This window comes from Anolis carolinensis, unplaced genomic scaffold (genome assembly GCF_035594765.1).
Source record: "Anolis carolinensis isolate JA03-04 unplaced genomic scaffold, rAnoCar3.1.pri scaffold_13, whole genome shotgun sequence".
Classification (NCBI taxonomy): Eukaryota; Metazoa; Chordata; class Lepidosauria; order Squamata; family Dactyloidae; genus Anolis; species Anolis carolinensis.
In genome coordinates this window covers 11,341,169-11,365,376 of record NW_026943824.1, presented here as the reverse complement: position 1 = coordinate 11,365,376, position 24,208 = coordinate 11,341,169, and the positions used below count along the sequence as shown (strand labels likewise).

Sequence of the window (24,208 nt, the reverse complement as noted above, 5' to 3'; positions counted from 1 at the left end):
GGAATTTCAGACAAGGAACAATCAGGGCCAGCTAACCTCCCAATAAAGGATTCCCCCCAAGCAGGAAGCAGCCAGGCTTTGAAACTGTAAGGCTTTTCAATGCTAATCAAGGTGGCCAATTGCAACATTCAGAGCTGCCTCAAACAGACCTCACAACCTCTGAGAATGCCTGTCATAGATGTGGGCGAAACGTCAGGACAGAATGCTTCTGGAACATGGCCATACAGCCCGGAAAACTCACAGCAACCCAGATCTTTGAGAATCTTTATTTTCTTTATCCAGTAATTTAGAGTACAGTGTTTAGAGTACAAAGTGTACTGAAGGAAAGTACATTTTCCCCTTTACAAAATCTTAACTCTTAAGTAAATAAAAAGCAAATAGAGGAGAGAGAAAAATCTGTTTATTTTGTACAAATGCCATGTTTCTTCAGTTCTCTCGTTTCCAGTGATAACAAAATAGATTATTTCAAGACAAAGTTTCAAACGTGACCTAAAACCAAAAATCAGTGGGTTTCGGCCATTGGTCCAAAATGAAGTAAAGTGCACCTAAAGCGAGTCAGATATTCCAATTCAGGCTTTTAAATAACTCTCTTGGCCCAAAGGAAACAGTTGTCTTTCAAAAAATATTACTGAAAAACCCTTTGTCATGAGACCAAAGTGAGACCCATGAAAACCTAAAGCACAACAATTAATTCTGTCATCATTTTAATTGGAAGTAAGAACCATAATACCTTAAGGCCCTATTCAGCATTTTATCTCTGAGCTCTTTGGAGGAAATAAACAAACCTAAGCTTCCCAGGCCTTCATTCTATTACTATTTGAACAATCCAATGTTCAAGTTCAACTCACCTTTTCACTTAAGGATCGTTGAAATTACAATACTCTCGTCTTTCTTGCTGGCGTTTGGATCTGCTTGGGCAACGTTAATTCCATTGAACAGAAAGCCTGTGCTTTTATGGCATGAGTGAGCAACTTCCAGAAATGATGGCGATTGGACATCATAAGCTCCCTTATTATGATTTTAGTTCATTTCACCCTTCCATCCTACCAGATGTTTTAGCCCTCAAACTTCCAGTTTGGGGAGTTTGCCCAAAACAGCAACAGTGGAAAGGACATAATGGTGCCAGTGAGTGCTAAAAAATTAAGTTTGTTTATCAGGGAGCTTGGTAAGATGCATTTGCCTATGCCAAAATACCCTAAAGGCACCAGATCCAGTCTGATGTTTGAAACTAAGCAAGGTCAGCCCTGGATCGTACTTGAATGGGAGACCACCAATGAATACCAACTGCTGGAGGCTTTGTTTTGGAGGAAGGAACTGTCAAACCCACCACTTAATTATTTGCTGCTTAAGAACACCGTTGAATAAATAGAGTTGCCATAAGTCAGTAGGCAACTCGAAGGCACATACGCGTATTAGTCACAGAATTCGGGTCCTCAAACTAAACTCCATGGTCAGAATACAGCCCGCCAAGGCAATTTATTCACCCTCACTGCATTGCTTTTGCTTTGTGTCACACATTCCTTTGCTTCGTGTCACACATGGAAGAAAGGAAGGATTGAGAGAGGGATGGAGGAAAATAAGTGTGACTTTAACCAAGTCCCACTCTTAACCTCAGATGAAAACAAAGGCAAATCCCCTTTGAATAATTCTTGATAAGTAAACTCTGTGATAGTCTAAAAAAATTTGTGTGTCAGGAGCGACTTGAGAAATTACAAGTTGCTTCTGGTGTGAGAGAATTGGCTGTCTGCAAGGATGTTGCCCAGGGGATGTTGCCCGAATGTTTGATGTTTTTACCATCCTTGTGGGAGGCTTCTCTCATGTCCCCGCATGGGGAGGTAGAGCTGACAGAAGGAACTCACCCATTCTCCCTGGATTTGAACCGCCAACCTGTCGGTTAGCAATCCTGCCTGCACAAGGGTTCGACCCATTGCGCCACTGGAGGGTCTTGAAACGATTTGAAGGCACACAACAAAAATCCTAATAAATGTGACTCTCTCGCCAGCCAGGGCCACATTTCCCATTGCAATACGGGTAAGTTTATGTTGGTTAAAATTGTTCTTCATATTAAATATTGTATTGTTCTTTCGCGGTTTTGTTGCACTCCAAATAAGGTATGAGCAGTGCGCTCATGTTTCTTGCAAAGTATAGTCTGGCCCTTCAACAGTGAGAGAACATGAACCTCGGCTTAAAATGTTTCCTTCAGGTGTCCTTCCAGAGCCATACATCATCAATACATATTCATCTCTGTAAAAAATGTTCCATCAGGGACACTTCTCATGATTTCACAAATGTCACAGGATAGTTTAGGCTCTTTTCTCCAGTGATGAACATCCTCCCACTCTCCATTGTTCTTCATGAACAAGAAAACCCATGGAAGGTTTTGCTACAAAGTGCTGCTGGGATGGAAAGTGCTGCGTTTGTCTTCTCCTCAAAGGGAATCGGCTCTTTCTCTCTGCACAGCATCCCAAATGTCGTCTGATGATGGGCACCGGTGGCTCTCCCTATTCATGTCCTCCAGTGGGTGATAAATGTATTTCCCACGCTCTCTTTGCTCCAGGGAGCGGCACAAGAGCAGCCTCACATTCATCGCACCACTGAGCAAAAGCAGGATGGACAAACTCAACGTTATACCTATCCAGGCCTTCCTGTGAAGACAATCAACAGAGATAATAAACAACTTGGACAATAATAGCAGTTGGGATAGCAAGACAGCTTTTCACATCTGCAGGGCTGACTTTTGCAGATACGAGTATTCACAGCTTTGAATTAAAATGTTTTGCTTTAGGAATGTCTTATGTCCTTCAGCACAACTCTCGTTGAGTCTCATGTCAAGAGAAGAAAGTGGGATATCAATAATAACAACAACACTTGACAGCGTTAGCTGATAATAGAGTCGTAGTGGAAGACCCAGAGATTCATACTTGGAAAAGACCTCATGCGTCATCCAGTCAAACCCCATTCTGCCAAGAAGCAGGAAAATCGCATTCAAAGCACCCCCGACAGATGGCCATCCAGCCTCTGTTTAAAAGAAGGAGCCTCCATCATACTGTGGGGCAGAAAGTTCCACTGCTGAACAGCTCTCTCTCACAGTTAGGAAGTTCTTCCTAATGTTCAGGTGGAATCTCCTTTTATGTTGTTTGAAGCCATTGTTTCACATCCTAGTCTCCAGGGCAGCAGAAAACAAGCTTTCTCCCTCCTCCCTAAAGCTTCTCCTCACATCTTGATACATGGCCTTCATCATGTCTCCTCTCAGCCTTCTCTTCTGCTGGCTAAACATGCCCAGCTCTTTAAGCCACTCCTCATGGAGCTTGTTCCCCAGACCCTTGATCATTTTAGTCGTCCTCTGGACACATTCCAGCTTGTGTCCAGATTCCTAAAGAAGTCTTCTCTCAGGCTAAAAAAATAGTATTTTTATAAATATAAATATATATATTCAAGTTTCACATAAATTTTGTGTCCTTAACCCCACTATAAAGAGCCAAGAACTACTATAAAGAGCAATATGATAGGAATCTATAAAAATAAATATTGGGTGTGTTCTATATTTTTAACCTTTACTGATCTGTTTTCGAACGTTTGCATGTTTTGTTCATTGTTGGCGTTTCTGCAAGCTGTCTGAGTCTTCTTTGTGAGACAAAAGAGATTTATAAATTGGGGAGGGGAAAACAAAAGTAGAAATAACAAAAGGAACTAAAACACTGTCTGCTTTCATTTTATTCCAGGCATGGGCAAACTGAGGGGGAAAAGGAAGGGACCTGAGGCTGTTGGGAATGGTGGGAGTTGAAGTCCAAAACACCCGGAGGGACGAAGTTTGCCATGCCTGGTTTGTTCCAATAATCACAAAAGACTACAATGCAAAAGCAACGGTCATGTAGTGGTTTGAGCTCTGGAAACAAAGGTTGAAAGCCCCACTCACTCATGGAAATCTCTTTGAGTTGGTCACAATCTCTCAAAGAGGAGCCCATTGCAATCCCCGGGGTTCTGAGCAAATCTTAGAAGTTTAATTTAGCATCGTCTTATGGTGGAATCCACTTGAAGGCATGCAACAACAACCAGCAAAAAATAGCTAAGCGACTTACTGTGTGAAGAGGTGCTCCTCCTGACTGTCTTTCAACAAACACTGTCCGGCTGAAAAGAAGCAAACAGCAGGTGTCTAGATGCTTATTTCCTAACTAAACAGAGACAGGACAGATTTCCAACACAAATACAGACTTGGGGCATTTAATATTTACAACCTGATTGGAAAGCAACAGCCTGTTTTGTTTTACTATTGGTTCTTACAGGTCAAGAGAAAGAGGTTGGCTAAGACAAACATAGAAAATAATTTCCCAATGTGATCATGCCTTTGCGCATCCTGACATTTTTCAAGGATACAAGCTCTACAGAGGAAACTAAGTCTTCTCTGCGGGATAATTGAGATAATTAGTTGTAAATCCCAGCTAGAAGACACTGGTGAGTCACCGCAACACTAAAACAACCACATCCACAAGAGGAATAGTTAAAATCTCATAGAAATAAAATTGATCTCTCTGATTTGACACTGCTATCCTTAATAAAAAAATTAATAGGTAGTTTTGAACATTGGAAGAGTGAGAACAATAATGGGTATAGAATAGAGGGTGAAAAGGGAAGGGAAGGTAATAGAGGAAAGAAAAAATAAGCCCAAAAAACAAAACAAAAACACAACAACAAAAAATAAAAAATGCGATGACTTTTTAATCCTTCGTGATTAGGGATCTATTGTTTCTTTCATCTAAAGTTATTAATTGTCCTTCTGACCCTGATTCGACACTGCTATCCTGATCAAACAACCGAGATATTTAGGATCTGGCGGTGCCAGGTGGTGAAATAGGAACCTTAGCCTTGCAAAGACCATGCCTCGTTCAAACTTAAGCGCAAAACATGTATCCCTGACTAACTTAATGGTTCCCAATCTGTGGTCCATGGACCACCAGTAGTCCGCAAGAACTAAAATATGGTCCGCAGCCTCACCATTACTACACCATTGCAACCAGAGCGACAGGTCTTACAGTGCTGAGGCTTATTAAATATGGTTTTCTGTGGGTGAGTAGACGGCAACTACTGGATGGCAAATGTTCTGTATCAGAAACTAGAGCTGATGTGGCCTATCCAATGCAATTTTCTGAATCAGCACCCCAAATAACCAAACCGAATCTAAAGTTGACCAAAAACTGATTTGTAACCCTTTTGGTACTAATGTTGGAGAGTGGTCCCTGGTCAAGTGGTCCTTAGTCAAAAAAAAGGTTGGGAACCACTGGTCTAACTCAATAGTGCAAGAAGGTATCTTTGGATATTGCTATTCCAGATTAACCTGTTATGCCTTTGAAATCTAACTCACCTATTCCGGGAGATGCAGAAAAAATATTGCAGCTGCCCGTCTTCTGGTCACAAGGACATTGGTTTGGACAATGGCAGGAATGCTGGCAGTTTGGGCCGTATTGTCCGACGGGGCAGGCTGAAAAAGAGATGCCATGACAAGTAAGCAAGTATCATAGTTATACAGCTAGAAGCAACATTTTCTGCTGACAAACACAAAGTCAGGCTGTATTTCATTGCATAATAGTCCCACTTTTTAATCCCCTTTATATTAATAAAGGGTGCGACTATTACACGATGAAAAAAACATATGCCTTTGATTCTCTGGTTCTCCTGCTTGTGGATTTCAAAGACTTCTTTCAAAGTCTGACATAGTGGTTGTGAGAGTAGTCCAGCATTTCTGTGTTCTCCAATAATATGCTGTGCCCATGTTGGTTCATCAAGTGCTCTTCTATGGTCGACTTGTGGACAATTTCAACACAAAGAAAATGAACGAAATCTGGCTAACCGTACAGTAGAGTCTCACTTACCCAACATAAATGGGCCGGCAGAACATTGGATAAGAAACACCTTGGAGGAAGAGGGCAGTGGAGCTCACTTTAAAGGACCATCCTGCCTTTGGCTATAGCTCTGCAGCCTCCCTCCCTCACTCCACCCTGGTGAGTGAATAAGAACGGAGGGGAAAGAACTTGGCAAACTCCAGAAACACCTTGGAGGAAGAGGGCAGTGGAGCTCACTTTAAAGGACCATCCTGCCCTGGCTGTGGCCCTGCTGCCTCCCTCCCCCACTCCACACCGGTGAGTGAATAAGAACAGAGGGGAAAGAACTTTGTATAGCTTCTGTCCTATTGAGCTGCTGCCTGCTGAGCACTTTAAAAATCAGATGTTCGTCAAACACTTTGGGGAGGACAGTGTTGTCATCATTAAAGCACTTTTAAGTGTAGAAGGGGCACCAATAAGCACTTTCCAGTAGAACTGAACTGCTGCACTGCACTTTATGAACTAAACCGCTTACCACCTATATTACATCAAATATTAATTATGATAACATCAAATACCTATTGCTGGACCCTCCTTTGGATTTGAATTAAGCACTATAGCACTTTGGCATTGAGGTCGTTACAACCACAGTCAACATCTGTAGTGATCAAGGTGTGTTAGTAGCTAGGGTATTAATTACGGGTCAGGGAGGCTAATAGGAGGGTGGGAAGGAAGGGCAGTGGTTAGAGGCTATTGGGCCAGTGCAATTACCATCTACAGATAACAATACAAACAACACTGAAGCACTGGAGCACTTTTATAGGGGTTGGGGTAAAGAAATTAACATCTTAACGGCTTACGCTGAGTATACTGCTGCTTCCAATCAGAACATCAATATAACCCTCAAAGGAGGTAGGAGTAGGAAGCAGCGGTAATATGATCCTCGCGTGTAAAAGTGAGTCTACCACTATGGTAGACCATGTAGGGAGAGGGTGTGCATTTAGCAGCTGGGGGCCCCCATCAAAGTTATCCAGGGGAGGGGGAGATACGGGAAAGGGAGGCATAATTTAATTCGGCCTGGGGTGAGAAATAGAGTGCTTGTAGATCTAAAACGGCCTCCTAACATAATAAAGTTGGGTGCCCAGGTTGGCAGACCCTCCGATCTGAAGGTGGTGCTGCTGAATGCCAGGTCTGTCAACGGTAAAGCTGCAATCATCCAGGACCTCATCCTGGATGAGCGGGCAGACCTGGCATGCATAACGGAGACCTGGTTGGACGAGGCTGGGGGAGTCAACCTCACCCAGCTTTGTCCACCAGGATATACCGTGCAGCACCAACCAAGATCTGGAGGGAGGGGAGGAGGGGTTGCAGTGGTCTATAAGGAGTCCATCCCCCTGACCAGGTGCCCCATCCCGCAGTCTACCTTGTTTGAGTGTGCTCATCTGAGGGTAGGGAGCCGGGACAGTTTAGGGATTCTGCTAGTGTACTGACCACCCCGCTGCACTCCAGCCTCCCTGCCTGAGCTAGCCGGGGTGGTCTCGGGCCTGGCTTTGGAGTCCCAACGGCTCATTGTGCTGGGGGACTTCAAGCACTCCCTCCAGTGCGGCTCAGGACTTCATGGCCGCCATGGCAACCATGGGGCTGTCCCAATTAGTATCTGGCCCTACCCACAGAGCGGGGCACACACTTGACTTGGTTTTCTGCCAGGGATGGGAGGAAGGTGGCGCTGTGGAGGAGCTCACCATCGATCCTTTGCCATGGACCGACCATCACCTGATCAGGTTTAGACTCACTGTGCCCCCCAACCTCTGCAGGGGTGGAGGACCTATTAAAATGGTCCGCCCCAGGAAGCTTATGGATCCGGATGGATTCCTGACAGCTCGTGGGGAATTCCCCGCCACCTCGGCTGGTGACCCTGTCGATGCTCTGTTCGCCCTCTGGAACAAGGAGGCGGGCAGGGCAATAGACATGATCGCTCCGGAACGTCCCCTCTCGAGTACCCGAGCTAAACCATCTCCTTGGTTCACTGAGGAGCTGGCAGCGATGAAGCGAAATAAGAGGGAACTAGAGGGCGTGTGGCGTTCAAAGCCGAGCGAGCCAAACCGAACACGGCTGTGTTCCTATCTTAGGGCATGTGCCACGGCAATAGATGCTGCAAAGAACATTTTCTTTGCAGCTAATATTGCGTCTGCAAAGAACCATCCGGCGGAGCTGTTCCGAGTTGTCAGAGGTTTCTTATATCCCGTCCCTCAAGATGGGATCCCTGACAACTCGGCAGCCCGCTGTGAAGCATTTGCTCGGTTCTTTGCGGACAAAGTCGCTTTGATCCATTCTGGCTTTGACACCATATTAACGGCAGTCTCTGGGGATGTAACATGAGCACCTGCTTGTCATATTTTGATGGATTCTTTTCAATTGGTTCAACCTGAGGATGTGGACAAGGTGCTTGGAGAGGTGAGGGCTACCACATGCATCCTAGACCCCTGCCCATCCTGGCTGGTGAGAGAAGCCAGAGGGGGATTGGCCGAGTGGGTGAAGGTGGTGGTGAATGCCTCCCTTCGGGAAGGCATATTTCCAGCGAGCCTCAAATTGGCTGTGATCAAACCGCTGTTGAAGAAGCCATCACTGGACCCCACTCAATTGGAGAACTATCGGCCTATTTCCAATCTCCCCTTTTTGGGCAAGGTCGTGGAACGTGTGGTGGCCGCAGAACTCCAGGCATTCTTGGTAGATACCGATTATCTGGATCCGGCACAGTCTGGCTTCAGGCTGGGGCATGGTACCGAGACAGCTTTGGTCGCCTAAGTCAATGATCTACGCCGGGAACTGGACAAGGGGAGTGTGTCCTTGCTGGTTCTGCTGGACCTCTCAGCGGCCTTCGATACCGTCGATCACGGTATCCTTCTGGGGCGCCTCGCTGGGATGGGTCTCGGAGGCACTGTTTTGCAGTGGCTCCGGTCCTTCCTGGAGGGTCGTTCCCAGATGGTGTCACTGGGGGACACCTGCTCGGCTCCACAGCCATTGTCCTGTGGGGTCCCTGCAAGGGTCGATATTGTCCCCCATGTTGTTCAACATATACATGAAGCCACTGGGAGAGATCATCCAGAGTTTCGGGGTCCGGTGCCATCTGTACGCAGATGATGTCCAGCTCTGTCACTCCTTCCCACCTGTCACTAAGGAGGCTGTTCAGGTCCTGAACTGGTGTCTGGCCGCTGTGTCGGACTGGATGAGGGCGAACAAATTGAAACTGAATCCAGACAAGACAGAGGTCCTCCTGGTCAGTCGTAAGGCTGAACAGGAAATAGGGTTACAGCCTGTGTTGGACGGGGTCGCACTCCCCCTGAAGATGCAGGTTCGCAGTCTGGGGGTCCTCCTGGACTCATCGCTGAGCCTGGAGCCCCAGGTCTCGGCGGTGGCCAGGGGAGCCTTCGCACAACTAAGACTTGTGCGCCAGCTGCGCCCGTTCCTTGGGAGGTCTGACTTGGCCACGGTGGTCCACGCTCTGGTTACATCCCATTTGGACTACTGCAACGCTCTCTACGTGGGGTTGCCTTTGAAGATGGCCCGGAAGCTCCAATTAGTACAACGGGCGGCAGCCAGATTAATAACTGGGGCGGCTTATAGGGAGCGTACCACCTCCCTACTTAGCCAGCTCCACTGGCTGCCGATATGCTACCGAGCCCAATTCAAAGTGCTGGTTTTGACCTATAAAGCCTTACACGGTTTTGGCCCAATCTACTTGTCCGAACGTATCTCCTCCTATGAGCCAGGAAGATCCCTAAGGTCATCTGGTGAGGCCCTGCTCTCGGTCCCGCCTGCCTCACAAGCGCGGCTGGTGGGAACGAGGGACAGGACCTTCTCGGTGGTGGCTCCCCGGCCGTGGAACACCCTCCCCAGAGAAATACGGCAAGCCCCAACCCTTTTGAGTTTTAGAAAAGCCCTGAAAACATGGATATGTGCCCAGGCTTTCGAAGATTAAATGATAAAGACGACCCAGACTGATTTACGGCTACAACACGAGGATTTTGGAGGAATGGATTTTAATCATTTGTTTTATATTTTTTATATTGTTTTAATTGTTTTAATTGGATTTTTATTGCTGTTTTAATTATGTGTAGGCATCGAATTGCTGCCAATTTTGTACGCCGCCCTGAGTCCCTTCGGGTGAGAAGGGCGGGATATAAATGTTGGAAATAAATAAATAAATAAGCGAATATGTTGGATAATAAGGAGAGATTAAGGAAAAGCCTATTAAACATCAAATTAGATTATGATTTTACAGATGGACTGTTTGACACAGAAACTAAGAAACGCAACAAAAAAGACTGGTCGGGCTATAAAGAATTTATTCAGAGTAGAGGAACACCACTCATTATAAATCTATCTGATGTATAAACAGTAATAATGGAATAAAAACTGGAGCAAACAATAGTTGAAGAATGCAAGAAAAAACAATTACCCTAAAGAGGACAATGGGAAGTCATAGTTTTAACTCACGGGATGTATGTGGGTTCCTTTTTTTTTTTTTTTTTTAAAAAGACATATTTTTTTCCTACTTTCCTATACCTCCACAACCAATATTTTCCCCCACTTTGGCTGTAATTATCAAAATAATCACAATAAAAACTATTTTTTAAAAAAAGGAAAAGCCTATTAAACATCAAATTACATTATGATTTTACAAATTAAGCACCAAAACATCATGTTGCACAACAAATTTGACAGAAAAAGCAGTTCAATACGCAGTAATCTTATGTAGTAATTACTGTATTTACGAATTTAGCACCAAAATATCACAACGTATTGAAAACATTGACTACAAAAAAGTGTTGGATAATCCAGAATGTTGGATATGCGAGTGTTGGATAAGTGAAACTCTACTGTATTTAAAAACTCTAAAATCAGGATGGTAAATAAAGACCACCATTTAGAAAACAGAGGAATTCCAGATATGAATCAATCAGGGCCAGCTAACACCTCCCAACAAAGGATTCCTTTAGGTAGCAAGCAGCTAGACCTTGAAGCTGAAAGGCTCTTCAGTGTGAACCAAGGTGGCCAATTGCAACATTCACACCTGCCTCTTTCTCCCATCCTCGACATTCCCCACTTGCCTAATTTCCAACAGACCTCACAACCTCTGGGGATGAAGTTATTCTTTCCACCAATTATGGTCTTGCTATTGATACTAGTTTCAAGTGGGCAAATAATACTTACGTAGGACAGATTAGGTTTAAATTACCCTTGTGGATACAAAAAAAGACTGTCTCCTACCTTCTTCACAGAGTTTTCCTTGGTAGCCATCTGGGCAAGTGCAGGATCCGTGGACAGGGTCGCACTGGCCACCATTGAGGCAAAGGCATTTCTGGAGGCAGCCGTCCCCATAGGATCCTTTTGCACAGACTGGGATAAAAAGGAGGAAAGCCCAAGTCCATAGATTTCTGCCACAGGGAAACTTCTAAAATGGAATGGAGGAATACAACTCCGCGTGGAAGTTGTAGTTCACTCTGCATCCAAAGCACTCTGAATCCCATCAGTAACGGATCTGGACTGACCTTGGCATACATGCCCTACATGTGAATACAGGCGGAGTTTCGGATTGCTCTCAGAATCTGAGAGTTGTAGTTCACCTGCATCCAGAAAAACGGTGACCCTCGCCGACAATGGACCGGGACCAAACTTGGTACAGAGAAGCCCCATGACCAACAGAACATACTTCAGGGGTTTGTGGAAATTGACCTTGATTTGAGGAATTGTAGTTCATCTGCACACAGAGAGCACTGAACCCAGCCAACATCAGAGCTGGATCAAACTTGGCACATACTCAACATGGCCAACTGTAAATACTGGCAGAGTTTGGAGGTGACAGTCCTTGGCATATGGGAGTTGTAATTCACCCTTATCCGGAGAGCACTGAACCCAGCCGATGACGGATCTGGATCAAACTTGGCACACAGGCACAACATGGTCAGCTGTGTATACAGGCCTGGACTGGGGAGAATTGACCCACGATTCTGGTAATTGTAGTTCACTCACATCATTCTGTATGTAATGGGAGTATTCAAAAAAACGAAATCAAAGACTGGCTTGTTTCTAATAAATAATATTACTAATTAACAAAATGATATCACTTAATACCTCAAAACAAACAATACCTTTTTCAAATAATCTGGGTACCCAAGCTAGTGCTATATACATTATTATTATTATAATTATTATTACAGTTGTATTACCTTTTGTTTTATTACCTTATTGTGTTTTAACCTGTGTATATTGTGCTAATGTATTTGTGTTGTTACTTTTGTAACAATGGGAGCCGCCCCGAGTCCCCGCGGGGAGATGGTGGCGGGGTACAAATAAAGTTTTTTTAAAAATTATTATTATTAATATTATTGTTGTTGTTGTTGTTGTTGTATGACACAGCAAACAAGATAAATATGCTGGATTTCGTATCACAAAATCACAAGTCGAACACTTCCCAAGTGTCTAGGACTGTGTGATGTATTTTCGGATGATGCGCGCAGATCCCAGTCGGGTGGTCTTTTGCAGTTGGCAGATCATAATTTTGTCAATGTCTATTATTATTATTATTATTATTATTATTATTATTATTATTATTATTATTATTTACATGTGAATTACTTTATATAGCAGAAATGAAACTCACAGAGCTCAACGAGCCTTACTTCTGGTAGACAGGTATAGTATTTCATCATCATCATCAATATTTAAAGCCCGAAATGCCCAAGGACCATTATATCTTAGGGACTGCCTCATTCCTTTTTTCCATCAGTGGTCACCTCGATCCTCCCAGGAAAATCTCCTATACGTACCGGGCCCAAGGGAGGTACGCCTGGAAGCTACAAGGCATAGAGCCTTTTCGACTTATGCTCCAATTCTGTGGAACTCATTGTCTCCGTATGTTAAAGCAATGTCGGAGTTGCGACCTTTTGTAAAAGCACTCAAGACTTGGCTGTTTGGTTGTGCATTTAAGTAATCAGATCTAATTTGCCAAATTGTCACTGTTAAATGTTTTTATGCTGAATGTTTTTATATTGTGGAATGATATTTTAAATTGTAAGTCGCTGGGAGCACTCTGGTGGAGAGCGACTAATTAAGAAATAAGTGAAGTGAATATTGACATTGTTCTACAGAATTTATTAAAATTATATGAAACTAGCTGTGCCCGGCCACGCGTTGCTGTGGCGAAGTCTGGTGGTATGGGAAATAAAGTATTGAGGAATTGGTGGTAGTTAAGGTAAAGGGTAAAGGTTTTCTCCTGACGTTAAGTCCAGTCATGTCTGACTCTGGGGATTGGTGCTCATCTCCATTTCTAAGCCCGAGAGTCGGCATTGTCCGTAGACTCCTCCAAGGTCATGTGGCCGGCATGACTGCATGGAGCGCCGTTATCTTCCCGCTGGAGCGGTACCTATTCATCTACTCTCGTTTGCATGTTTTTGAACTTTAGGGTTGGCAGAAGCTGGGGCTAACAGTGGGGGCTCTCTCCGCTCCCCCAATTCAAACCTGCGACCTTTCGGTCCAGAAGTTCAGCAGCTCAGCGCTTTAACACGCTGCGCCATCAGGGGATATTATTTCCTAAAGGTTGTGAATATACAATATTTCTGATTTTTTTTTTGGTCTGTTGGAGGCAAGTATGAATGCTGCAATTAGGGAAAATGATTAGCATGTAATGGCCTTGCAGCTTTAAAGCCTGGCTGTTTCCTCCTGAGTGAATTTTTTGTTGGGAGGTGTTAGCTGGCCCGGATTGTTTCCTGTCTGGAATTCCCTTGTTTTCAGAGTGGTGTTCTTTGCGATATTAATTAGATTATCTGTGGAAGAGGTCTAAGTGAAGCCTAACTCTGCCTCTCCCCTGGGGTGAGTCGGTTGCTAGGAGACCAAGTGGGCGGAGCTTAGCCTTCTAACTGGCAGCAATTAGATAAAAACAATTATTCCTCTCCCTCTAATTAGGACTTTATTTTTCTTTTCTTTTTGTTGTATCAACCTAGAGCCATGGGTGATGGGTTGTGTTGTCAAATTTCAAGGTTGGGGGGCCTGTAGTTTTGTTGTTTTGTTGGTCGCCGTGATGCTATCACTCTTTTATATATATAGATAATAATTGAAAGCAAACTGAACAAACCAGCAATACAGAAGAGAAAAGTTGGGTTACCTTCAGTGCAGTTTGCGCCTTCCCAGCCAGCATCGCAAAGGCATCCTGCTGCAATAGAAAAGAATGGAGAAAATTGGGTGAGGGTGGGACACAAGAGAGATGAATGGCTGTTGTAAGACCAGACAATTTAGGTTTTTACAGAAATGTCTTTGGGCTGATAAATAATAACTCTTCCAGGAGTGGATTTCCCTTCCTTCCGAGGGGGAGATGTTTGTAACTTGGTGACTGCTGGTATTACCTTTACTAAAAACCTATTCTGAAAGCCCCGAGGGTGTTCTTACCCTGTGTGCAGATCCCATGGAAGCTGCAGTTGGAAGGTCCGCAGTCCAGGATGTTGCAAGCGGGGCCTTTCCAAAAAGCCCCGTCGCATTGGCATTGCCCCAGGAGGCAGCGCCCGTGTCCCCCGCAGTCCGGAGGCCGGCAAAGAGGCTCGTGGACGCACAGGACGGTTGAGATGGGTCGAGCACAGCGCCACATGCTGTCGAACGCACTGGGAAGAAGGACAGAGAGGAAGACCGGTGGGGTTGCAGCTGTGTTAGTCCGTTGCCACATTAAGTTGGAAAAAGGGAGAAGGAACAGAAATCTAGCAGCCCCTTTAAGACTACCCTCCACATTTGCAGGTTTGATTTTTTCAGATCTAATTACAAAGTTCTCCCTTCTTTTTCTCTTCCTTCCTTCCTTCCTTCCTCCTTTCCTTCCTTTTTCTCTGTCCCTCCCTTTCACCTAACAGCAGCAATCCACTTCATTTCCTTCCTTTCCCAGTGAAATCACAAAGGGCCACTTCACCTAGCAACAGCCAATTCACATTGTAATTTTCCCTCCCTTTGCTCTGGGCCTGAAAGGGGTGTTTTATTTTTAGTTCAAACCCTTCTGTTACTTTAAGTTAGATCATGAAGTTGGGTTCATATCCGTAAAGCCATGGAGGAGCCTTGGTAATAATAATAATAATAATAATAATAATAATAATAATAATAATAATAATAATAATAATAATAATGACAGATCCCAAATGTAGACTCTGCAAGGAAGCAGATGAAACAATAGATCACATCCTCAGCTGCTGCAGAAAGATCGCACAGACTACAAGCAGAGGCATAACACCGTTGCTCAAATATTTCATTGGAACTTGTGCCACAAAGACCATCTGCCTGTGACAAAGAACTGGTGGGATCACAAGCCGGAAAAGGTTACAGAGAATGAACAAGTCAAGCTACTCTGGGACTTCTGAATTCAGACAGACAAGGTTTTGGAGCACAATACTCCTGATCTCACAATCGTGTTAAAAGACAAAGTATGGATTGTCAATGTTGCAATCCCAGGGAACAGCAGGATTGAGGAGAAACAACTGGAAAAGCTGGCACAATATAAGGATTTAAAGATCAAACTGCAAAGACTCTGGCACAAGCCAGTCAGGGTGGTCCAGTGGTGATGGGCACACTGGGTGTAATGCCTAAAGACCTTGGCCTGCACTTAAAAACAATCGGTGCTGACAAAATCCCCACCTGCCAGCTGTAGAAGGCCACCTTACTGGGGTCTGCACGCATTATTCGCTGATACATCACAGAGTCCTAGACACTTGGGAAGTGTTCGACGTGGGATCCAATTCAACAGCCAGCAGAGTGTCTGCTGTGGACTCATATTGTTGTGTTTCAAATAATAATAATAATAATAATAATAATAATTATTATTATTATTATTATTATTATTATTATTATTATTATTATTGGTACAAATAGACAAACCAACCAATATACGTGCATACTTTGACTGTTATGGTTGAGCCTTCGGGCTCCGGTAATAGAAGAAGGGGTCATAAGACTTCTCGAGAGTCAGACTCTTTCGAGGAGCGTGAAAGAAAACGGCTCCGGGATTTGTTTACAGACCCGACAGATGAGGACTCATTTGAGGGTTTTTCTGAGGGTTTGGAGGAAGAGATGGCCAGCTCGGAGGAGGACGACATGGAATGGACTCGTGTGTGGGAGGATTTGGGTGTTGGGGAAACAGGCAATGAAAGCATGGGAGGTGATTGGCGGGTTGCAGGATCAGACCCATGGACTGGCTGGAGGGATGGAGCGGGATCCACAGCTGGGGATGCTGTGGGGCGTAGTCAAAGGTGCTTAAGCTCTGATGAGGATGAGGATGTTGGGGCGCCTGGAATTGGGATGGCAGCTGACAGCGATGATGAGCTTGAACTGGGATAAAATGGGGTTTGGGACCAATGTCTAATTGCGTTGGGCAAGGTAATCTGGACGGACGCTTGGGCTTTTGTTGGGGAACTTCCTGAAGACGGGTGTGATTCGTTACTGGATACGTAAGTTTACCAAGGACACTGGGCATCGACGGCGGGAGGAACTGTGCGGGGTTTTTCTCTGTGCAACTTGTGTTTAATCTCGATAGCTTGGACCTCCGTCGTCTTTTTGACGGGCAATATCTACTCGCACTGGATTGACGCTGGACTGACTGACTTCGATTCTGGATTATCCCTTCTGCTGGCTATCGATGAGACCTTTGGATTTCTAGACGACTACGCTTGGCTATTGACCTCTGGACCGGATTGGGACCCTGCTGACTGCCATTACCCTGACTGCTGTGCCTGGACCTGGATATCGTTGGCCGCTGAACCTTAAACTGAATCCTGACTACGACCACGCTTTTCGTTTGCTGCAGGAAGGAATAAACAAGCCTGGTTTATTCTCCTGCTGTTTCTAAGTAGCAGAGAGGAATCTGCTACCAGTCTGTTGTTTACATTCTGACTCCTGTTGATCCTCTTTTGTTTGCATTGTTTGCCAGGCTGAAGTAAGCACTTTTGATTTAATCCGGATTATACTTCTGTTTAATCCGGTTTATCCCTTTGAATTGTTTAAACTCAAACTGAGTTGTTTTTTGTTACTTATCACACTGAAGTCAAGTGTTTGCCCTGTTCTTTGTCTCCTACGGGCGTTTTTAGTTCTGTAACCTCAATAAACTGAGTTTTGTTTTACTCGCTGGCGTTCTGTCCATGACATTGACACTCCCCATACATATACATATGAGATGAGCTCAAATAAAAAATACCAATAAAATTATGATACTGGAGTTCATTTTGTGCCGGTGCCATTTTAACTGAAAATTCCAATAAAGTTTAAGTAATAATAAAGTAATAAGTAATAAGGGGGCACCTACCAGTGATCGGAGGGGTAGCTGGCAAGGGTGCCGTTCAAGACCAGGGTGGCCGATCCTCCACCGTCTAAATTGATGGCATTGACGATGTCCTGTTTCTTCAGGAATTCTGCCATTTCCCAAAGGTTCAGACTGGGGAGTAATTCAAATAATAGCATCAAATGAGGAAAGGAAAGCAGTATTTATTGTTACCAAAGGATGAATGGATGGAATAATCTGCTTTCTTGATTTCCAACCTGAAAAATGGCTCAAATCACCTCCCAAACCAAATAGTAAAATCCTGCGGTTTCTCACCCTGGTGTCCTAGATGCTTAGATCTTTGAGTGCTGCCCTTAAAACGGGAGCTCTATTCTACATCTACCTTGGAGAATTAATGCATTTTGATACCACTTGGCTCAATGCTATTGAGTCTGGGGAGTTAATAGTTTTATGAAATCTTTAGTCTTCTCTGGCAAAGAGTGCTAACGTCTCACCTAAATACAACTCGCATGATTCCATAAGACAGCTGTGGCAGCAAAAGTGGCGTCAAATGGCGCTAATTCTACTATGTAGATTAATAATAATAATAATAATAATTTTATTTTTGTATGCCGCCTCCATCTCCCCAACGGGGACTTGGAGCGGCTCACATGGCGGCAAGCCCAATACAATAATATAATATCATAAAATCAACAGTTAAGACATCAAAGAATGCATTTAAAAACAAATTAACAAGTCATAATTTAAAATAAGCATAATTAAAATATTAAACAATCATCCAAGCCGTTAAAAGGTCCAATATAGGACAACAGTCTGGGTGACAGTTAAATTGATGAAGGGGGTATCTATTACAGAATAGAGCATACATCAAATAGACACGACAAGCAGGAAAGATAAATCTAAACAGAAATCAAACTACTAAGTGACAGGGCAAGTTTCAATGTGGATATGGGCCAGGTTATAATGGACTTGTCTACTCGAAAGCACAATGGTACAGCCATGTTTTTAATTGCTTCCGGAAAACAGTGAGGATTGTAAACAAAATGTGCAGCAGTCTTTGTTTTTAAGGAAATAATGGCAATCGTAACCTAAGAGGAAAGTTTTGGCAGCTATGTAGGCTTACCCTCTTGCGTTGGTCTGTCCATCCACATGCACCAAGACCAGCCGTCCTTGCCTGTCGTGCCCCACAGCCGTCCTAGCAGACACTGTATTGATGAACGTGTCAAACGTCCCTGTTGCAAGAAGAGACATATAGAGGCAATGGTTATCCTCTGTGCAATGGCCCCAATATTTAGGCTATTTTGCAGGAGAACCGGCTCTCCGGAAGCAGAGGCTTTGGAACTATACCTGTCGTCTGTGTCTCATCGCACTCCACGGCCTGGCTCTGATTCACATACACTTCCCCATTTCGCAGGAGCCAAACCACCCCACTCAGGAGCTGCACAAAGGGGTTCTCTTTCGCCAAGACCTCTTCCTCGGAAAGGTACCTGAAAGAGACAAGAGGGAGGTTGAGTGTGTCAGAAATATCACAACCAACACTATCAAGCATAGGCCACTCATAGGTAAAGGAAAAGGTTTCTTTGACATTAAGTCCAGTCGTGACCGACTCTGGGGGTTGGTACTCATCTTCATTTCTAAGCCGAAGAGCCAGCGTTGTCCATAGACATCTCCAGGTCATGTGGCCGGCATGACTGCATGGAGCGCCGGAGCGGTACCTATTGATCTACTCACATTGGCATGTTTTCGAACTGCTAGGTTGGCAGGAGCTGGAGCTAACGGCGGCCGCTCCCGCCGCTCCCGGGGCTTGAACCTGGGACCTTTTGGTCCGCAAGTTCAGCAGCTCAGCGCTTTAACACACTGTGCCACCAGGGGCACCACTCATATCTGCCCTGAAATCCCATGAGAGAGCTTCTGTTCTGATCTAGAAGTGATAAGAAGTCACAAAAAAATCAACGAAGTTATAGTTTTCAATGACGTTTGGAAAGGGGTAGTTGCATTAACGTAATTCCAGAATTAAAGTGACTTTTTTTGCATTGGGTTTCAATCTGGTTCTAGGATTTCCTAGGATTTCCCAGGACCAGGGAAAATCCACTAAGTAGGGACACTATATTTATTTTAATATTTATACTTTCTTTTAGCAGTTACAATATACAGTACACCGGCAGAGAAGAAGAATGGAAGCTAAATACAGTAGAGTCTCACTTATCCAACACTCGCTTATCCAACGTTCTGGATTATCCAACACATTTTTGTAGTCAGTTTTCAAAACATCATGATATTTTGGTGCTAAATTCGTAAATACAGTAATTACTACGTAGCATTACTGCATATTGAAAACCTGTTGTATAACATGATGTTTTGGTGCTTAATTTGTAAAATCATAACCTAATCTGATGTTTAATAGGCTTTTCCTTAAGCCCTCCTTATTATCCAAGATATTCGCTTATCCAACGTTCTGCCGGCCCGTTTATGTTGGATAAGTGAGACTCTACTGTAACCCTTTTTTAATTTCCAACCCTTCCCTACTCTCCCCCCTCTCCCTTTATTTCTCCTTTCCCCCCTTCCAAAACCCTTTCTTATTTTTTCAACCATGTTTCACTTGAACATTTTTAATAAAACCCATGAAACAGTGAAAATACCGCAATAAATGTGTACATTAATCTTTATTGAAAACCCATGAAACAGCGAGGGTGTGAAAAGTGAACTGCAAAGTAGCAAGGGAACACTGTATAATTATCTGCACAATAAAAATACTTTCTTCAATACAGCATTATGTATTGAAACAGCATTAAATAGTCACTGTAGATGGGCTGTAGTTGCCTCTTTCTGGCAACTGATCTCTGGTTTGCCATGCCTGACTGAAAGGGGAAAAGTATACTGAAAAGTGGGGAGTTCTTACCCGACAACAAGGGTGCCGTCTTTCCGGATGCCGAACTGAGCGTTTTGGACTCCTCCGGCACTTTGCACGAGTCGCCCGTCGCTCACCACGTTCCCAAGGCACTCTCCTGTCTTCGTGTTGAAATAGCCCCCGTTCTGAGCCACCAGGCACCGGCCGTTTCGGGCAGTCTCTTCCACCGTCGCGGTGATCCGGGATTGGCATCCACCCGGCCCTTTGGGTTCCAACACAGAGAACGTCCTGAGAGGGTCACGTACGACTGTGAAATGGCCGTACACCTGTTGGCTGTTGGGACCCTTTGGAGGAACGTACGAAACGAATCCGCGTGTGACGGCCAGTGAGGAATCGCTACTGTTGTCGCTGGGCCAGGATTCGTGAGTTGTGTTGCTGAGGAGGAGAGTCCGACACTCCCTGGCGAAGCGAAGGCGACGCTGAGGTCCATGTTGAGGAGGAAGATACGGCAGCAAGAGATCGGCGTTCCTGGAATCCCTGGAAGGCGGGAAGTCTCCAATATTAATAATATCATTTTAGTGTTGTATGTTTTCCAGGCTGTATGGCCATGTTCCAGAAGTATTCTCTCCTGACGTTTAGCCCACATCCATGGCAGGCATCCTCAGAGGTTGTGAGGTATGGGGAAACTAAGCAAGGAAGGTTTGTATATATCTGTGGAAAGTATTATTCTTATTATTTCAGTGGCTTCTTTGTATAGTCTGATCAGTGTATTCCTGTCTGAATTCTGGTCAGGAAACAACTAGGGCCAGTTAACACCTCCCAACGAAGGATTTCCTCAAGCAGGGAGCTGCCAGGCTTTGAAGGGCCATCCAGTCCAACCACTTGCCATGTTTATTATTATTATTTTAAGTTATTATTATTGTATGACACAGCAAACAAGATAGACATGCTGGATTTCATATCACAAAATCACAAGTCGAACACTTCCCAAGTGTCTAGGACTGTGTGATGTATTTTCAGATGATGCGTGATTATATTATTATTATTATTATTATTATTATTATTATTATTATATCATCATAGAGTCATAGAACTGGAAGGGACCACATGTGCCATCCAGTCCAATCCCCTGCTATATTATTATTATTATTATTATTATTATTATTATTATTATTATTATATCATCATCATAGAGTCATAGAACTGGAAGGGACACATGTGCCATCCAGTCCAATCCCCTGCTATATTTACATTATTATTATTATTTTATTATGACACAGCAAACAAGATAGATATGCTGGATTTCGTATCACAAAATCACAAGTCGAACACTTCCCAAGCGTTTAGGACTGTGTGATGTATTTTCGGATGATGCGTGCAGATCCCAGTAGGGTGGCCTTTTGCCAATAATAATAATAATAAACTCATGACCATTCATCATTCACTGCACCCACGTAGTGATGTTGACCGGCTATATCTGCCTAGAAGATCAGGGGGCAGAGGACTCTTACAAGTAAAACAAGCAGTCAAAGAAGAAGAACATGCCCTGGCAGAATATGTAAAGCAAAGTGAAGAACCTGCTTTGATTGAAGTCAAAAATCAGAAACTCCTCAAAGCACAGCAGATAAAAAAACCAGTACAAAAAAGCCGCACTACAAACTAGAGCTGACAGCTGGCACAACAAAACATTGCATGGAAAGTTCCTTGACAAAATTGAAGGAAAAGCTGATAAGGAGAAGACCTGGCTCTGGCTCACGAATGGGACCCTGAAGAAGGAGACAGAAGGCCTGATCCTTGCAGCCCAGGAGCAAGCCATCAGGACAAAGGCAATTCAGGCCAAGATGGAAAAATCAGCTGATGACCCAAAATGCAGACTTTGCAAGGAAACCGACGAAACCATTGATCATATCCTCAGCTGCTGTAAGAAAATCACACAGACAGACTACAAACAGAGGCACAACTATGTGGCCCAAATGATTCACTGGAACCTATGCCTCAAGTACTACCTGCCAGCAGTAAAGAACTGGTGGGATCACAAACCTGCAAAAGTATTGGAAAATGAGCACCAAAGATACTGTGGGACTTCCGAATCCAGACTGACAAAGTTCTGGAACAACACACCAGACATCACAGTTGTGGAAAAGAAAAAGGTTTGGATCATTGATGTTGCCATCCCAGGTGACAGTCGCATTGACGAAAAACAACAGGAAAAACTCAGCCGCTATCAGGACCTCAAGATTGAACTTCAAAGAGTCTGGCAGAAACCAGTGCAGGTGGTCCCGGTGGTGATGGGCACATTGGGTGCCATGCCAAAAGATCTCAGCCGGCATTTGGAAACAATAAGCATTGACAAAATTACGATCTGCCAACTGCAAAAGGCCACCCGACTGGGATCTGCACGCATCATCCGACAATACTTTTAAGATGTTTTAAAAAATGTTTTAAAGATGTTTTAAGATGTTTTTAAATTGTTGATTTTAGCCGGTTTTTGTAAGCCGCCCCGAGCCCTAGGGGAGTGGCGGCATATAAGTTTGAAAAATAAATAAATAAATAAATAAAATACATCACACAGTCCTAGACACTTGGGAAGTGTTCGACTTGTGATTTTGTAATACGAAATCCAGCATATCTATCTTGTTTGCTGTGTCATAAAATAATAATAATAATAATAATAATAATAATAATAATAATAATAATAATTGTTATGCCAATTACAATATTCACATTTGCCTCAAACAGACAAGAATTCTGGATATTATTCCACAGGTAAATAGACCCCATTTGCTTAGTTTCCAACGGACCTCACAACCTCTGAGGGTGCCTGCCATAGTTGTGGGAGAAACGTCAGGAGAGAATGCTTCTGAAACATGGCTACGCTTTGGCCTAGTCTCAGACTGGACTAAAGTGAGCAGGAGGCCATCCAAAAGGGTCTCCACGGCTTTGGGACACTCACCAGGCCACGCTGCCAGCCTGAGCTCCCAGGAAACAGCAGGGCAGAGCTAGGAAATAAGCAGCAAGTGCGGCCAGGCTCTGTCTCTTCCTCAGCCCACGTTGGGACCGCTCCTTGGAGGCCGCCATATTGAGCCGCCGGCCCGGTCACATGGCAAGCGGTCAGGTGGGAAGCAACTCCGCGCCGCGCCTGGTTGCTCTTTCGCCCCCTCTGCTGGTCCAATGCGGGAATGGCACCTATTTTATTTTATTTTTTTGTCAACAGGAAAAGTTTCAGAGAAAGCCATAGCAGAGCATCTGATGAATTAACCTGGACGCAGAAATGCTGGACCACTCTGACAGCCAAGCCACTGAAATTCACATGAAGCATGTGGACAATTTCAATAGAAAGGAGGAAACCATGGAAATGAACACAATCTGGCTACCAGTATTTAAAAATTCTAAAATAAGAAGGCTTTTAAGCAGAGGCTGGATGGCCATCTGTCGGGGATGCTTTGAATGCGATTTCCTGCTTCTTAGTGGGGGGGTTGGACTGGATGGCCCATGAGGTCTCTTCCAACTCTACGATTCTATGATTCTATGATTCTAAGAACACTCCAGAATGAATGCAGTTTGGCCTCACTTGGATGCTATTGTTGTTTATTTCTTTAATATCGGTTGCAGCTGTATATTTTAGTTTCTCTTTCCAAATTTTTCCCATTGTTCCAAATTCAAACTATGGCCTATGTCTTTTGCCCATTTTATCATACATTCTTTTATGTATTCCTCTTCTGTTGCCCATTTTAGTAGTTGTTGGTATAATATTTTTATTAACTTTTGGTCTTTTTTCATTTGCGATTCTCACACTTTGCTGAAGTCTGAATTCCAAACGGTCAGCCCTATCTAAGGAACCTAACTCATCAAGGTCAGTTTGCTCGTTGATTCTCTGAGACTCATCATTCAGCTGAGAATCTTGGGTCCTCCCTTCTCCCATTCCCATGTCGGTATGCACCTGGCTGGCGTCAGGGTTATCTACTCCAGCCTTTCCTGTGGGAACCTGAAACTGCACTCTCTGTTCCTTATCCTCTAACACTACAGGCCTTTCAGGGATACTGGGAACCCGAATCCCTCTTTCCTCTTCAGAGTCAATTTGAGGTTCAGGCTGCTGAGTCACAACAGTCGCCACCCACAGCTCCTTCAAGTTCAAGCCAGTCATTTCAAGGATACCATCCATCCATCTTGTTCTTGGTTGCCCCCTCTTCCTTTTTCCTTCCAAGCATCATTATCTTCTCTAAGCTTTCCTGTCTTCTCATT

The 24,208-nt window shown here is 44.1% G+C and overlaps 1 protein-coding gene across 3 annotated transcripts; it reads right to left on the bottom strand.

Moving 5' to 3' along the window:
- Positions 1 to 380: 380 nt before the first annotated feature.
- nagpa (N-acetylglucosamine-1-phosphodiester alpha-N-acetylglucosaminidase) lies at positions 381 to 23,076 on the bottom strand. Of its 3 annotated transcripts, none has more exons than XM_008116790.3 (11): positions 22,920 to 23,076; positions 20,018 to 20,503; positions 18,466 to 18,605; positions 18,242 to 18,350; positions 17,143 to 17,271; positions 14,262 to 14,470; positions 13,981 to 14,028; positions 11,088 to 11,216; positions 5,360 to 5,476; positions 4,080 to 4,128; positions 381 to 2,645 (listed from the first exon to the last, which is right to left on the bottom strand). In XM_008116790.3, the coding sequence occupies exons 1-11, from the start codon at positions 23,042 to 23,044 to the stop codon at positions 2,429 to 2,431; spliced, it is 1,758 nt and encodes a 585-aa protein (XP_008114997.2). In that variant the 5' UTR covers positions 23,045 to 23,076; the 3' UTR covers positions 381 to 2,428. The 3 variants fall into 3 exon arrangements, with proteins under 3 accessions (XP_008114997.2, XP_008114998.2, XP_003224796.2); XM_008116791.3 differs by having other exon boundaries at positions 13,981 to 14,025; XM_003224748.4 differs by lacking the exon at positions 11,088 to 11,216.
- Between the last annotated feature and the right edge of the window lie 1,132 nt (positions 23,077 to 24,208).